Raw genomic sequence first — 16,743 nt, 5'->3', positions numbered from 1 at the left:
GAGCTGACAAAGAATACTTTGAAGTGCTATTGTGAAAGAAGAGGCTTTATAAGACAAAAAAGATGGATTTAACAACAGCACTAATTTGCCGGTTGCACAAACACACCAAAATCCGGTCGACCCTCTTCCTAGAATTGTCAAGAGTATCATTTGTCTTTTTTATGACGGATAAAGAATATATGCCTGTGAATATTGTTACATTGCTCCACCATTTGTGCTCAAACATCTGAGATGCGATTCTTTAACCCGCTTTTGATGTTTCCCAATCTGTTTTAGCATTACGCGAGCAGACTTAAAGGCAATGTTATGTGGTTGTTTGAAATACACAATGTAACTCTCTTTGTTAAATGATTAGTTTGACAGACAACAAATTGGAAGTGGCTTCTCTTTTGAAGATGCATGCCAAACTGCTGCCTGTTGTAAAGTGAGCTGAGTTCACTGCCACCATACAGCAATCGTATCGAGGCACCGGTGGATAAAGTTGGCGATGTGTGTGTTGTTACTCACGCGCATGAGCCAAGCTGAGGGCCCAGAGACGGAGATAAGAGGCCGTGTTGGAGATACATCCCAGACAGTACTCTATGGTGTGGATGGCCTGATGGACAGCCACATCACCAAAGTCAAACTGTGGGGGAGAAGAAAGATGATTGGCATGCAATAACGTTATTTTTTGAATCATTCAAGTTTTTACTTTTAGTGATAACTTATAAAAGTCACAATCTAAGTTTATTGCATTGCAACAGAACATTTTTGTCTTTTTACACCCTTCAACTCTTTAACCAGGCACACATCACGCAACCCAAACCCATCAGATCAGCACATGGCCAATTTCACACAGCGGTTCCCCACAAGCGGGTAATTTCATGCAAAACCCAGTTGCACTTCTGCTACAGGTCACAAACTTATGACCAAACATCCTACCCCAGGATTTTCGAGTAAAAAGCATAATTCATGGTTTTATCAATCAGAGCAAGTTGTCTCAGTCCTGAAGTGGCAAAGCAACCCCAGACCATCACACGAGCACGATCATGCTTTACTATTGGTATGATGTTCTTTTTCTGAAACGCTGTGTTAACCATTATCCCAGATGTAGCGAGACACACACGTTACCTTTGAAAAAAAAATACAAACCTGAATAATTAAAAAGAATTTGGAGAGAATATTCTATGGACTGGCGAGATGTGCATTGCTTATCCTGCAAATGCACGGATTGTACAAGACCCCATACCCATATTGTGCCGGTCTGGTCACCAAAACTAGTCCTGGTTTTCATCAGCAGTTTTGAAGTAGGTCCTGTCTGATTTTAGTTAGTTTTTGTAATGTGTTTCATGTATCGTAATAAACTACATTTCAAATGGATATTACATTCCCATGAAAATTAGAAAAACTGCATAAAAGGGAGCAGTGTGAGTAAAAAATCTTTTTCCATTTTTGTTTAAAAGTAAAGGGCCTTTGAAAGGTGCTATTTCAATCTAAATTACTATTACTGTATCCATAATTAAACAACACTGTTCATGATGACACAAACCCTGCCAATAAACGTGCTCCCATTGTTTATTTCAGTCTAAATTCAAGATTTAACCACTGCCGACAAGATACTGCTTCAAAGTTTTTATTGGCGTGTGCAAATTCTGTCCAGCTTCCTGGATTAAGGTCAAAATGTAAATTTCAGTGGTTAATGTACAAACAAATAAACTGAGACAAAACAAATGCAACTGCGTGGTTCGCTTTATAACAAATACCGTGGCTTGTCGCAAACTTGTTTGAGACTGTTTGGACTGCAGGATCATAGAGCTTGACATTTTTGTGTATTGTCCTTCCATTCACTCCATCCTGGAACAAGACAAGCCTTTCCTGTATAAAGTGGGCAGGGCTTTAGGTTCTATGGTGCGATTGCTGAATTTGGCTTGGTGCTAACCGGGTTTCCTCTTTCCATGCTTGTCTTTTGTTCTTGGACTCATGGAATTGAGTTCATGGAAGTAGCTTCATTGTTCCCATTCAAAGGGTCTACAATGTAAGTGGCTAGAGAAAACAAAACCGGCCAGTATGATGTAATGGCAAAACATATTAAGGTTGATGGTATCTGAGATACAAGACACGAACCATATGGGAGAACATTTAAAGTTGCTCAGCTAAAGCCTAAACCGACAAGAAGTAAAAAATAGCACATATAATGAATAAAAATCGTGACATTTTGTATCAAATGGAAACTGTCAAGGAATGTGACAGTGGTTGAGGTTTTCTATTTATTTATGTTTTGTCTCAAGTGTTATTTGAACATATCAGCACATTTGACAATAAAGTTGTATTCATTTCAATTCAATTCAATATCAATCAAACTATCCATCCATTTTCTATTATGTTTATCCTCACTAAGGTCTCAGGCGAGCTAGAGCTTATCCCAACTGACTTTGGGTGAGAGGCGGGTACATCCTGGACCAGTCGCCAGCCAATCACGGGGCACATATATACAAACAACCATTTACACCAAAGCTCTAGTTCACGAAAATGACAGAAATAATTACATCTAATCTAAAACCAAAAAAAAAAAACAAATTTGACCAAAATAAAAAATGAAAGTGCGTTTATAAAAACGACAACTAACAGAAACTACATTTTATCACAAAAAACGGTTGTATCGAAAATTCCTTTGCTTTCATCTGTCATTTAATTTCAAACATGAACTCTCGGGATCGGTATTATTGTTTGGCCGTCATTTGGGAATATGTACTTTACTTTATTATGCAATACTTAGCTACCTTTTTTTTTTTATCTTGTATGTCCACAAATACGCCGTATAAAAAAAAAAAAAACTACCTAAAACTAAGACTGAAACTAATAAAAACTAAACTAATGTGCCTTTATGAATAATCATAAAAAAAACCTAATAAAAACTAACAAAACTGTGATTAAAAAATAATTATAGTGAAAAGTCCAAAATTATTATAACTCTGATTCAATCTCACATTTACAACTAAAAACAACTTAAAGTCTTTAATTAACCTGAGAAAAATGTTTTTCAAATATGGGAGGAGACAAGTGAAGAACGCACAGGGAAAATGTCATGTCTGTCTTTGTTTTCGTTCCAGCTCCAGCTGGAGTGAAGAGGGCGTTTCCCTCCAGCAGGCGCACCTGTTCCTTTGGCGGTTGTGCTCAAGTGTTGTTTTCTAGATCCCTCCAGTTTGTCATAGTTGTTTTTGCGCTCTAGTTCCTTGTTTGTATTGATATTATTTTGTCTTGCTCTTATTTTGTTTCTATTCTCCGCTCAACTACTAGCTTAACTTTTGCAAGCGTTTTTTTGTTTTGTGCATTGTTTTTCCTGCGTCTTTGTGACCAGCGATTTCTGCTTGTACTTTGTCGGTGTGTTTTTCGGAAATAAATATTTTTTTGTTATCGCATTTTGTCTGAGCCTGCATTTCTGGGATCCAAAAAAAAACAGTATTCGGTTCAGTTCTGAACCTGGCAGAGAAAATGCAAATCCCACACAGGGAGGCCGGAGTTGAGATTTGAACCCCCAACTTCTGAACTGTTGTGCTGTTTGTCCACCCTATAAATCAATCAATATATAAGAGAAAAATAAATAACTACATGACTTGTGTTAATTACAGGACAGCTCTAAACTTTCCATTTTTAAGTGCAACTCGAGAGTCTTGTTTTCAATCAAATGAATTATTTTATGAATTTCTGTCATATATTTTAAAAATTCTTGTCTGGCTTTTGATTCCATCATATGACCAAGATTGGACTGATCAAGGTTGGCAAGAAATTCCGGTTCCGTATGGATGCACAGAGGCTATCTGTTATAAGTCCTGAGTGCAGTCTTTGACACAGTGGATCAAGCAAATTTGTCAGACGGAATGCACATTTTCGTTGGATTCTCAGAGAGAGGTTTTTTTTTTTTAAATGGACTTGAATGTTGTTTGACAGAAATTTTTTTAGTCAGTATAATTGCATCTTTTAATAGTGAGCTTTGAGAAGCGCGGTGTCCCTCAAGACCCAATTATTTATTTTTTTTGTTCAAGCTGTCTCTTAATGATGACATCACATCACGCTTTAACTTTCATAGTTATGCTGACAATATACAGTACAAAGTTACAAACAATATTGCCCTTTTAACGGAATTATCTGAAGTGCTTCATCCACATGAGGGTTGCAGGCATGCTTTAAAAAAACAACAAAAAAAAAAAAAACATAACATAAAAACACAGATCCGCAAGACAGCAGCATCCAAGCATGCTGAAATATGACACAGTCTCTTACCGGCTCTTCCTCTGCATGCTTGAAAGTAAGCAAAGGTGAAAGATTAGTGTCAGATTTTGGTAACTAATGGTTGCTAATCCGTTGTAGCTTTTCACGTTATTTTACATAATTCATAATCACTGAACTCTAGCTATGAATACAGATAACAATCGTGACGCCATAACTCAATCTGAGGTGCATGTTAAGACTGTCTTTTGGTTCAAGTTTAACCCATTCATGGACCACCCTGTAACCTGATAATACGATAAGGTGTCCACTGTAGTAAGCGCTGTCCCCGAAAAGGGTTAAAGATGAAATATTTCACTAAAGCTAACGTCCCACCAACCGGACAATCACATCATAATCAAGTCCAAACAAAACTCCTTGTGTATTGCCCAATGTGAATATAAAGACAAGTGCAGGAAATCGTTTACATTTATCAATTTGAATTCACGCATTTTATTTGTGAGTGGAGATTTGAAGTAGAAAGTGAGCACCAGTTACAGATCAGTGAGTAAAGCTCATAAAATGCATTTAGGAACTAGCCCCTGGGTTTTATGTAATATTAGGAGTGTTTGCCAGTCGGATATTTTTGACTGACTGACTAAATTGCAATTTAAGGCAATATTAAAATCCTTAATCTCCTCTTTCCCATGTTGATAAGCATGTCTACATGGACTATCGCTGCCTTGGAAAAATTGGGATGAATGTCGTCTTGTTAAATCACAGTTATGCAATATGTTATCACAACACAAACACTCAGATGTAGTATGCATCAGCGCCGGGGGACACCAAACCTCTGAGTCAACTGGGTGGTATTTTCAGAAATTCCATTGCCTGGTTCTCATGAAAAACACCTCAGTGTTTATGTTTCTGAAATGGAAAATCCGACTCTTATCTGCTCTAGTCCATCACAGGCCTCCCTTTCAATATGAAAGCACTGGTTGCACCATCTCCTCCTACTCCCCGGGAGAGAACGTTATAATCTGTATACAGTACTTTAATGTCTGGAAATATCAACTGAATATTCTATCAATTTCACAATCATTTGATTGACAGGAGTTGTAAATAAATAAAAGTGAATTATGAAATTAAAATTGAAATAAACTACCTTTCAACTGTGCGGTAGTCGTGCACAACACACAACGTTGCAGAGGTGGGTAGAGTAATCAATAATTATAGTTAAGTATGAGGACTGTTAATTTTGAGTAATATAACTGACGCAGGCCTGGGGGGAACATGCAAACTCCACACAGGGAGGCCGGAGCTGGAATTGAACCCGGTACCTCTGTACTGTGAGGTCAACGCGCTAACCACCGGACCACCAGGCCAACTATTTCATTTTTTGTCAAATATATATTTTCAAAAGAATAGCCAATTCAAATACTGTATTTAACCTGGTTAATGTGAATGTTGTTCCCGAACGTCAGCTCACAGCGTCAGCACATCTGGGTAGTAAGATGGCACGTTCAACTTAACACACGATTGCAAGTTGTCATCTGTGAGGCCTCAGCAATGTTTGTTTTTAGTATGTGATGGACTCAAACTGTTTGTGGTGGGATAGAGACTGGGCTAGTCCACGAACAATGAAAATCTGCGTATAAATGACGCCCACTGAAATGCTTTTGAAAAAAAAAATACCGTATTTTCCGCACTATAAGACGCTTCGGAGTATAAGGCGCACCCTCAATGAATGGCCTATTGAAAAACTGTTTTCATATATAGGGCGCACCGCATTATAAGGCGCATAGAATAGAACCTACAATACTGGCTTCGGTTGCGTTATGCATCCACTAGATGGAGACTACGCTAAAGGGAATACAATACAATACAGCTTCATTTATATAGAGCCTTCACAACCGCTGCAGCTGTAACAAAGCGCTTTAAAGAACATTTGAAATACTACGTCCAAGAAATCAGAATATTGATCCATATATAAGGCGCATCGGATTGATTATAAGGCGCACTGTTGGCTTTTGAGAAAATTGAATGCTTTTGGGTGTGACTTATGATGCGGAAAATACGGCAAATATATATATTTTTTTTTAAACCAAAAAATGGAAAACGGGGAGTAAATATCGAAAACTCTTACAAGATTTGAAAAATATTTTTAAAACGTTTTCATGTTTTTTGTTTTTTTTTAATCCGTGAATATCCAAATCCGTGGGGTGCCGAACCACCAGTATATGGTGGTCCACTGTTATTCCCATAGGATGCGACATGAAACGTTCTGGTTTCTTCTGAAACATTTTTTTTCTTGGATTTATCAATGGTTTACCTAGAGGGGGTCAAATAGCTAAAAAAAAATGGCACCAGGTTTTAGACAGTTGTGAGTGGTACATATTCTGAGCAAGTAAACATTGCAAGCTCACCACGCTCTTCAAATTTAGAATAATGTTTGAAGAATCAACATGCTACAATCAAATCAAATTTGAATTGAATACCGGTACTCATTATTTATAAAGACAGAGAACCACAGCAGAAGGATGACGGAGGTCACGGGTTGTCTACCCGTAACCCAAACAATCGAAGCAATGCATTTCTTTAAAACTAATATTATTACAATATAAAACAGTGGAACATCAATTCCAATGAGCCGGAACCAATGGATGCCAGATTCAACAGACGGAAAATTGTGTCCAGTCCACTAAAAGCGTTGCTTTGTACAGTGCCTCCAAATTCTGTTCCAGAATTAACCGCAATTCGCCACAATGCCAGTAAATGGCATTGTGGCTCCAGCAATGGACAGAGACTGGTCATATTGTTTCCGGCTTGTTCTGCTCTCTCGTCAGCGATAGACTTTACAGTAGACTAGCGCAGGCTAAAAAGCACATCAATGTGGCAGCCATTTTGGCAGGGGAGAGAGTCCCTTCGAATGCAATGGAACAGAGACGTTAGCTTAGCATTTGCAAAGGCAAGTAGTTTATCAAGGAGCATGTCGTATCGACCTATTTATATTTGTACTGTTCTGGGCATTTTTCGGTGACAGAAAAAAAACACAAATCAATTTCATACTGAATTGGGTGGTATTAGAAAGTAAAAAAAAAAGTTCTTCAGTGAAACGGACAACAGCCCGTCCCTCAATTAGTCTGTCGAGATTCCACTGTATAATTGTTGCCACAAGTTAAACAGGTACAGACAAATTAATCTCCTCAATATATAATACATTTTAAAATCATATTACGATTTTAAAACTGAGAGACTGAATCACACTGTCAAGACTGTGAAAAGTGATTTCATGCGCTCACCTCATCTCCCTCCTCTGAGTGTTGAGAGAGCTGGTCGTGGTCCATGATGCCAGCCTCATCCTCCGTGGGCCCGTTGCCCACCCGCACCCCTCCGAACTTCTGCGTGCCCTGTTGGGTGAGTCCGGTGCATGATGAGGACACGCCTGTTCGCTCTAAAGATTGCTCTAGATTCTCTGCAGGGGTTTCTTGCATCTTCTGTGACTAGATACAAAAGTCACAAGAGCTTTGTCGGGCTTAAAGCAAGCCTTAGTTGGCACGCTGTACATAGCTGGTCAAGTAAACATGGCACCCTAAAACAGATATCGAAGTGTTTTGTTTCCAAGTGAACTATATTCTCGAAGTGTAACACTGACAAAGTAGTATTACCAAAAAATCTTAGCGGACAATAGATTTTCAGTATCACATTTTAGTGAATGATAATCAATCGCTTTTTAATAACACAAGTCCGCTCACTGATTCAGTTAAGCCTCTTTTTGGAGTTTGAACCTCCTATTTGTGAAATGTAGACAGAAACTTTAAAAAATATAAATACAAGTGTACCGTATTTTCCAGACTATAAATCGTAGTTTTTTTTCATAGTTTGGCCCTTGGGTGCGATTTATACTCTGGAGCGACCTATGTGTGAAATGATTAAAACATGATATCATTTCGTTATTTTCACATTAAACCACAAGAGGGCGCTCTAGGCCTGTGTTGATACCTTCCACATTGCCGGTAACTGACGATAACTCTGACGTAGGCGAGTGTAGTGACACTGATGGTTTGGTAAACTTATTAGCATGTTCTTTGTACTATAGTTATCTGAATTAATATGTTAGGTGAACATACCAGGCACATTCTCCGTTCGTTGTTTCTGCATCATGAATTGTATCTTATCGTACAATTATTCAGCCTGTTCTCTATTTTTATTTGGCTTTCGAGATGACATGTCTGTTCTTGGTGTTGGATTTTATCAAATAAATTTCCCCTAAAAATGCGACTTATACTCCAGTGCGACTTATATATGTTTTTTTTTCTTGATTACGCATGTTATGGCTGGTGCGAGTTGTACTCAGGAGCGATTTATAATCTGGAAAATAGGTAGCTCTGAAACTCGATTAAGGTTTAGTTACCATTCCATTGCTCTTGACCCTTTCTGCAGCTTTGATATATTCTATATCTAATATTGCATTTATTTGAGGTGAAAACTACTTCTTGGAGGTTCAACACATCTAGTGGATCTAATCTGAAGAATTGAGATCATCTGTTTTTAGGGTGCCCTCAGACTGCTTGGTCTCCAGATTTTCAGAGCGCTTTTAAGGCAAGCTTTAAGCATTATGTCATTTCATGGCAAAACAACCAAGCGCAGTACACAATACAACGTACACTGGAAGACAGAATAGAAGCAACAAAAAAAAAAGGTTATATTGCAAAGGAGAATAGTTGGAAGAGTGTTTCGAGTTTGTAGGCAGGGTGAAATTGACATACCAGGTGCTTTTTCCACAGGTGCTGACGCCGAAGCACCATAGTTTTCACAACCAGCATACAGGGTACACATGCAAGGGCAATGAGCACCAACAAAACCTGGATCCCCATCTATAGATTCGAACAGAGAAATGTTAAACCGTGTGGCTGACTAGTTGTGGTGTTTGCACAAGGCTCGTTTTATCATGATGTCAAGTAGATGTTAATGAGACGCAACTTTCCAATTTTGTGGTGGTGTGGTTATTTTTGATAAATGTTTGTCTCCGCAACGTGATCTACTGTGATTAGTGTGAGTTTGTGTATGTGTGGGTCGGATAGAAAAAATATTAATAAAACAGGGAGAAGAAGAGGACGCAGGAAGGAGCACCTGTCCCGCGTAGAGGGATTTGGTTGTGGGATCACTGTAATTGAAGAGGCACATATTGATAAAGTGGATGAGCAGGCTGGGTGCGTCTTTTGAGGTGAATGCATCGTAAGCTGTCCACTTGTAGAAAACCAGCAGGACGAGGTAACCAAACAAGCTGGACATGAAGACAATCTCGGGAATGAAGCCCAGGAAGATGTTCAGAGGTTTCTTGAAGTACCTGCCATGTTAGATATATTACTTTTAAAAGCCTGTGCAACGAGGGAAGCCCTGTGTGAAAAACATTTGTTTTTTTTTTTTCATCAACATTGTAACAAAGGCAATTTGTGCAATCAGCAGCATGCACTATGGCAAGAACTATACATAAATGGCAATGTGTGGCGTGTTACTTTTAAGGTTTTTTTTTAAAAGTGCATGGGTTTAAGCAATATATTTATTGTATTATATTGTATTCCCTTTAGTGTCGCACCATCTAGTGGATGCATAGCGCAACCGCAGCCACTATTGTAGATTCGATTCTTTGCGCCTTATATAATGCAGTGCACCCTATATATGAAAACAGTTTTAAAATAGGCCGTTCATTGAAGGTGCGCCTTATGATCCGAAGTGCCTTATAGTGCCAAAAATACGGTACTTCCGGTCCTGCAGTTTTTGCAAAAAAATAAAATAAAAATGCCCGTCTATACCAAGCAGTATGAAAACATGATCTGAAGGCATCGATTTGGAATTATCAGGCAGAGGTTCCTTTTTATTAAATCAAATTATTTGTATTAAATCTTTTTATTAAATTTAATACATATGAATGTGGCTATTCATACCTATTTTCATTAAATCGTGATTTTTTTTTTTTTTAAGAACTCGATGCACTTTGTGTTTGTAATCTTACAGTACATGAGACGTTTTTCTTTTGTTATCACAATCATCGCCACATGTGAATGAAGCAAATTTAACTCGATGTAACTGAACTCCAGGGTCTTAATTTGTGATTATCTCGGTTTACCCAACATCTCTGCTGAGAAAAACAAAACTACATAAGGGTTTTGGGAACCTCAACACGATTAATTAATCTTGGGGTCTTTGAATTGAAAGAAAACACAAAGAAACTCAAAACAGTATACCAAGTATAACATAAAATGATTACTCATAAGGGATATTTGTTGGTATAAATTTGACATAATCCTGCCAATGAACAAAACAAAGACTGGTGAAAGTAATAAAGCAGTGGTTCTGGCAGCAGTACTTACAGATGGTTGAAAAGACTGAGAGAGACTCCAAATATCATGTGGATTACACCGAGGATAACAGACATCTTCATTTTAAATGAGTTGAGGAACGTCAGCTTGTTGGTGGCAATGTTCCATATCTACACAGAGAAGAGCAGGAAACTAAACTGTATCATTTTACTCACTATTTTCAATGACAGGAAAACAGGTTAGTCATTTTTTTGGGGTGAGGGGGTTTCGTTGATTGCTTTACCGGGTCAATTCCAAGAGGATAAGGTCCATTGAACACACCAGGAATTGCAGGGTCCAACTGTAGCACGGCGTTTCCTTCAAGCGTTTCAAACCTGGATCACATCAGCAAGACAGGAATACATTACCAATATATTATTGTTGGTTTTTTTTTTTTGTTTGTTTAGTTTTGCTTCCCTAAAATAATTTGTGGGGAAAAAAACGAATGGAAAGCATGAACATTAGCTTAGCATCGTCGACGACGGAAGCTCAAAAGGAGCGTGTCTCTTCATATTTATTGTTGTGGTTTAAGAGAGCAAGTTCTCGTCATGTAATATGGGTATAAACATGCTCTTTCGGGTGCAGTATACAGTTGTTTTTTTTCAAGAGCTTCTCTAAAGGCATCCAATCGTAATGGAGGTGAAAAAGGGGAGTATGCTAACATCGCGGCTAATGAGAGCTGCATGCCATGATTATTATGTGAGATAACTTCTCGCAAAGCGGACTTAAAATATTTTACGTGGTGTAAAATACACAATTAAAAAGATTATACAGATAATACAAAAAAAAAGAAATAATAAAGTTGAACGGGACTGGCTGCCTTAACAGACGTTTTAAACTGCTTTGCTAAAATGTCTCCAGATAAGGCAATTCTTTGCTGAAACAAAAATTGTACTCCACATTTTGGAGACAATTGACTGCTAAACTCTATCTCTTTCACCTTTAGTCTGGTATCTTGTTCGAGAGACAATATTGTCTCCTCACTGAGATTTGCTCCACAGCCTACCTGATCATTTAAACCAGGGGTGTCAAGCTCATTTCACATTGTGGGCCAAATACGGCCTCGGTCGATGTCAAGTGGGCCGGATCATTAAAATTATACCATACTCTGCTAAAAATAACCAAAATAAAAGGTCTTTCCTTTGTTTTGGTCTAAAGAAGCACAAGAACATTCGGAATATGTTGAAATTTAATGAACATCTTTTTCAAAACATTTCATGAAGCACCTTAGATTTCCTTAGACAAATGTGCAATGTACTTTTATCATTCACACATATGCATTGCAACTGATCCCACTGATTGTACAAAGGCACAAAACTTTAACAAGTAATTGGTATTGAAATATATCGTAATGCATTTTAGGATGAAACGAGATTTATAAAGAAAGGAATTGTAAAACCATTTACATATGTGCATATAAAATTTAAATTTAATCCCTGCCTACACCTTACAAACCAAGGAGAGTGCTATTTAATGTGTAAAGAATAAAGTATTTACATGTCCTTGACTGCGTCTGCTGTGTCGGGTCTGTCTCAGTGACAGACTGAGGCTGCTGTTGTCTTCTTCTCTGATCAAAAAATGTTGTCTTCCACTCTGATCAGAACAGTGTGTCCCCTAGCGGATACTCCATACATTGCACCTTATTAAAAATATTAATTCCGTGTGTTTTATGCATTTTTTCACTTTTAAATGATCCTGCGGCCCTAATCGAACCTCCTTAGGGGCCGGTTCCGGCCTGCGGGCCGTATGTTTGACATCACCGATTTAAACTAACGTGGATTCAGCAGCAAGCTAGAGTTTTGTCAGTCCTCTTGCCGTTTTTTTTCAAGAGAAAGCCTCCACCCGCCGTACCTCACCACCATCAACCACACCCTGCTACATTCCCCTTTGCCATTTCACAATACCTTTTGAAGGACACCAGTCTAGATTTTTTTTACTGTGCTAAATAAGAGACAATCTCAGTTATTCTACTGCTACACTTGTACGCTTGCTCCAATGTACTGGGTGCTGTTAAAACCGGTTCTTGTCACTGACTTTTGTCTTTACAAAAATACACACGGGAGCGCTCTTAAAAAACAAAAACATAAGCCTACAATAAAAATTATATGACAACATTAACCCTTTCGTGCACCCTGTAACCTGATCATATGATCAGCTGTCCACTGTAGGAACCGCTGTCCCTGAATGGGTTAAATAAAATCAATGTCCACGCAGAATGCGGTGACTTACGACCAGTTGGCGCCTTTGGGCCCAAACATTGGCCTCACACTCCATCCAGAGCCAAACATGTTCAGTGATTTGGAGAAGCAATCATTATAAATGATGCCCGTGTAGACGGAGAAGATCCCCATCAGCAATATGATGTAGCGACCAGCAAACACCATATTGAACATCTGTGGGGAAATAGGAGATAGACAGAGGTGAAGTCATGTCTTACTGTATCGATTCATCAACGTCAACATCCCCATCACGAGGAATATACAAGCACAAAAAAAATAAAAATAAAAAAATAAGAATGTTTCTTCTTATTTGTGCCAGTACCTCATTGTCAGTCTTCTGGGCAAGGAGGCGACTTTCTCGGATGACTAAATAGAGAGCAGCGCAGGTCATTAGAAGGCCATGACCCATGTCACCAAACATGACAGCAAACAGGAAAGGGAAGGTGATGATGGTGTATTGAGCTGCAGAGGTGTGGAAAAAGAAAAAATTCCTAATATTTATTCGATGATTCGAAATCCACCGCACCCATACAGAAATGTAATAGGATTGAAAAACAAAACCATTAAGTTGAAAAAAAAAAGTTAGCACACTTGTTCATGTGTGTGTGTGTGTGTGTGCGTGTTTGTGCGCGTGTGTGCGTGTGTGTGTGTGTGTGTGTGTGTGTGTGTGTGTGTGTGTGTGTGTGTGTGTGTTGGTTGGTCTCTTCCAAATTATACTACCTGGATTGATTTCCCTGTAATTTCCAATGCCGTATGCATCCACAATGTTCTGAAAACCGGAGGTGAACTTATTGGTCTTGTTAAAAGTGGGCGGAGTCTGCTTGGTCTGCATTCTGTTGAGGATTGACGGCACAGTTGAACCGCTTCGTTCCTGTGAAATCCACACAAAAGATGAACGTGTAACACTGCGACTTGTCTTTAATGAGTATTAAGCTGACCAAATAAACAGTTGCGCATAGACAAAGGAAAACTGCTTCTGAACTGAATATTGTCAGTAATTCATTCCAGTTTCATATCCCAAACAACCAAGAAACTTTGCCATAAGAATGCCGCCTCTAGCTTAATGTGAACACATAATTTAAAATGCTAACAATTAGCAATATGCATCGATAGTTATGCTAAAGCTCAGTAATGATAGTCACGGTGTTATAACCCTTTCGAAAATAGGTAACTCAACAAAAATGGTGGAGTGAAACATGTAGATGGACAATATCACATGACTCACAGGCATATCATTTATTCTCTGTCCTCTATGAAAACTAATAATATTGCAACTTATTGAGTTTCTGAGAGTAGTGGTGATTGTTCTTCATTTGTCTGTATCATTGTACTATATATACTGCTTCCCGTTGGCCAAAGTGGTCACACCAAAAGGAGCAGCACAATCAATCAATTAAGAAGGTGTGGGGTTTTTTTTTACATTCTGTTCAATTATATTATTAAATAGTTTTTATAAAGGGTAATATTATCGATTGCTAGTTTCCTTATTAAAAACACATGATATTCTTTTGAAGGGGGGGCAGAACAGATTAATGGCATTTCTATTCATTTCAATGGGGAAATGTGATTTGATGGATGAGTATTTTTAGGTACGATCATGGTCACAGAATGAATTAAACTCTAACTTAAGGCAACAATTAACTATATTAGTCGTTTGAGGCAAACGCCCAGGAGGAACCGATTGGATTTGAAGAAACATTTGACCCCCATAATGTGAATCAATGTGCTATGCAACACAAATTCGCTTTGCATTGTGAGAAAACAAAATGTCAATTTATTAGCAAGCTGTCATGATTAAAAGAACCTCTTCGCAGAGAAAAAATGTAGCCCAGCTCTAAACCAGGGACTGCACACAAAGGAATCAGGCGACACACTTTTGAATAGGAAGCATGGGTGAACATTTTTCTCATTGGGTGTACAAAAGCCAACCTGTCTTTGCCTCTAACTAGAATACTATAGAGAACAAATTTTCTTCCACAAAGCGAACACTGTAATTTTTTAAATTTTTTAAAAAGTTTCACATACATTCACCAGACATATTATTGTCTCCTGACTATCATTGTGACAAATACTTATAATTGCTTCGATTTTTTTTTTTGTGTGTGTAGTTAGTCTTTATTATGTTTGTTTTATTATTATTATTTTAATTCCATCATTGTTGCGTCAACTCGTTGCTGAGAGTCATACAGGTTGTGTGTGTCCGAAGAGGAGAGAGGTCAAACTGTTTTGATTTTCTTCTTCGCTTTTGGGTCCACAGAGGGATAAATTAAGTCAGCTGTAATTATTACTTTACAATTAGATTTAAAAAAACAAACAAAACAAAGGTAATTAAGTATTGCAAAGTAGTAAAGTAAGTCAATTACAATTCCCAAATGACTGGTCGACCTTCCTCCTTCTGTATGACACTGCAGTAATAACTAAAAAAGTACATTTAAAATAAACCCCAAGAGCTTATGTATTCACAAAACCTAATACAAAGGATAAAAGTGTAGTTTTGGTTAGTATCGTCTAGTTTTAGAATCACACTGTCATGTCTGTCTGGTTGTTTCATTTTCAGCCCCAGGTGGAGTGGAGGGTGTTTCCCTCCAGCAGGCCCACCTGTTCCGCGTTTACTAATCAAGCCTGTCATGAATTTAAGGACTGCCAAACTACCGAGTCTTGTCAGATTATTGACCTTGCTTGCTGTAAGCGCTTCAAGTGTTGTTTTCAAGAACTCTTGATACTCTCCATACTCGCTCTTTATAGATTCCAGTTTATAAGTATTTGTATTTTTTACTGTTGTTCTTGATCTTCAGGTTCGCCTTTTGACATTTTGTTTGTTTATTCTTGGTGATGCCTAGTACCTTTCCTTTTGCAAGCGCTTTTGTTTCTCCTGGCTCCTTGTGACCAGTGATTTCTACTTGTACTTTGTCGGTACGCTTTTCTGGAAATAAATATTTTAAGCCTGCATTTCTGGAATCCAAAAACCTTATTCAGTTCAGTCCAGAACTTGACACACGCTCATTTTTATTTCAATTATAGATGTAGTTATTTCATTAATTTTCATTCATTGCAAAAACCTTGTGGGCAGGTTGAGGTAAGATATAACTTCCCCATGACCAAACAAAAACTCACCGTTCCTCTCCGTAGGGCAAACTGGATTGAGTCCAGATCTGAGACTGGACACCACACTTCAGCGATGAGACATTTCTGAGTCACGTCGATGTTACACAGGTTCAGAGTGTGGTAGATGGCTTTCATCTTGCGAACCTTGATGAACCAAACCCGCATTGTCTTTGAGGCGGCCTGCAAGACTCGCTGACGGTGGTCTTCGGTCTGGTTCAGCACCTGCGTAGGCAAGAGAAAGAATGAGATCTTAATGGATGTTGTCCTCATGTCACCGGATGGAGTAATGGTGAGTCGGGTGTCATCAAAGTCAACTTTTTCAGAGCCATGAGATTCCATGTTTAGCTGTGTGCATTTTTATCAATGGCTCTTCCTGTTTTGATCCATAGTGACTCACAGACTGAGTTGATGGTTCGGGCAAATTATTAGGTTGTTTGAAAAGCTGAGCCAAATGTGCTATTGTATGAGTGTAATCTATTTTATTTTGGCACGCTTACACGAGTGCAGACACTCAAGCAGAACCCCCGGCTTTTTTTCCCCTTGACTAAATAAGGGCAATCGCTGGGCAGCAGAACTTTTTGATACCGGACAAAGCTCTTTTGCAGATAAGACCCTCAGCACAAAAAAAAGACCCGTTGACACAATGGATTCTGTGTTTTTCTTTTTTTTTCTTTTTTTTTTATTGGATGGGGTAAGCAGCATGCAGGAGCCTGAAGACAAATTATCTGTTGTGCACCAAGTTGTTTTGAAGTTAACTTTGCACCAAAGAATAAGAAAGCCCCTTTCAAAGTATTACTGAATGTTCCTTATACTTTGTATAGCGATCGTTTATTTTATGCCAAATAACGGAACTGACTGTCTCTTTGTTATTT

The 16,743-nt window shown here is 38.4% G+C and overlaps 1 protein-coding gene across 4 annotated transcripts in view; it reads right to left on the bottom strand.

Annotated features, from left to right (window-relative positions):
* Positions 1-16,743, bottom strand: part of atp6v0a1b (ATPase H+ transporting V0 subunit a1b) — a 29,361-nt gene that overhangs the window by 5,424 nt on the left and 7,194 nt on the right. The window contains exons 10-20 of one of the 4 annotated variants that reach the window (XM_019892599.1): positions 15,881-16,093; positions 13,487-13,637; positions 13,089-13,228; positions 12,777-12,940; positions 10,792-10,882; positions 10,560-10,678; positions 9,319-9,535; positions 8,955-9,062; positions 7,488-7,688; positions 4,261-4,278; positions 508-625 (exon numbers count right to left, since the gene is read on the bottom strand). In XM_019892599.1, coding sequence (XP_019748158.1) covers positions 508-625; positions 4,261-4,278; positions 7,488-7,688; positions 8,955-9,062; positions 9,319-9,535; positions 10,560-10,678; positions 10,792-10,882; positions 12,777-12,940; positions 13,089-13,228; positions 13,487-13,637; positions 15,881-16,093 — 1,540 coding nt within the window. The remainder of the gene's footprint in view (positions 1-507; positions 626-4,260; positions 4,279-7,487; positions 7,689-8,954; positions 9,063-9,318; positions 9,536-10,559; positions 10,679-10,791; positions 10,883-12,776; positions 12,941-13,088; positions 13,229-13,486; positions 13,638-15,880; positions 16,094-16,743) is intronic. The other 3 variants (XM_019892601.1, XM_019892600.1, XM_019892602.1) reach the window with 3 other exon arrangements.

This window comes from Hippocampus comes, unplaced genomic scaffold (assembly GCF_001891065.2).
Source record: "Hippocampus comes isolate QL1 unplaced genomic scaffold, H_comes_QL1_v1.1 scaffold47, whole genome shotgun sequence".
NCBI lineage: Eukaryota > Metazoa > Chordata > Actinopteri > Syngnathiformes > Syngnathidae > Hippocampus > Hippocampus comes.
The sequence above is the reverse complement of the archived record's forward strand: the minus strand, read 5'-3'. Positions and strand labels throughout refer to the sequence as shown.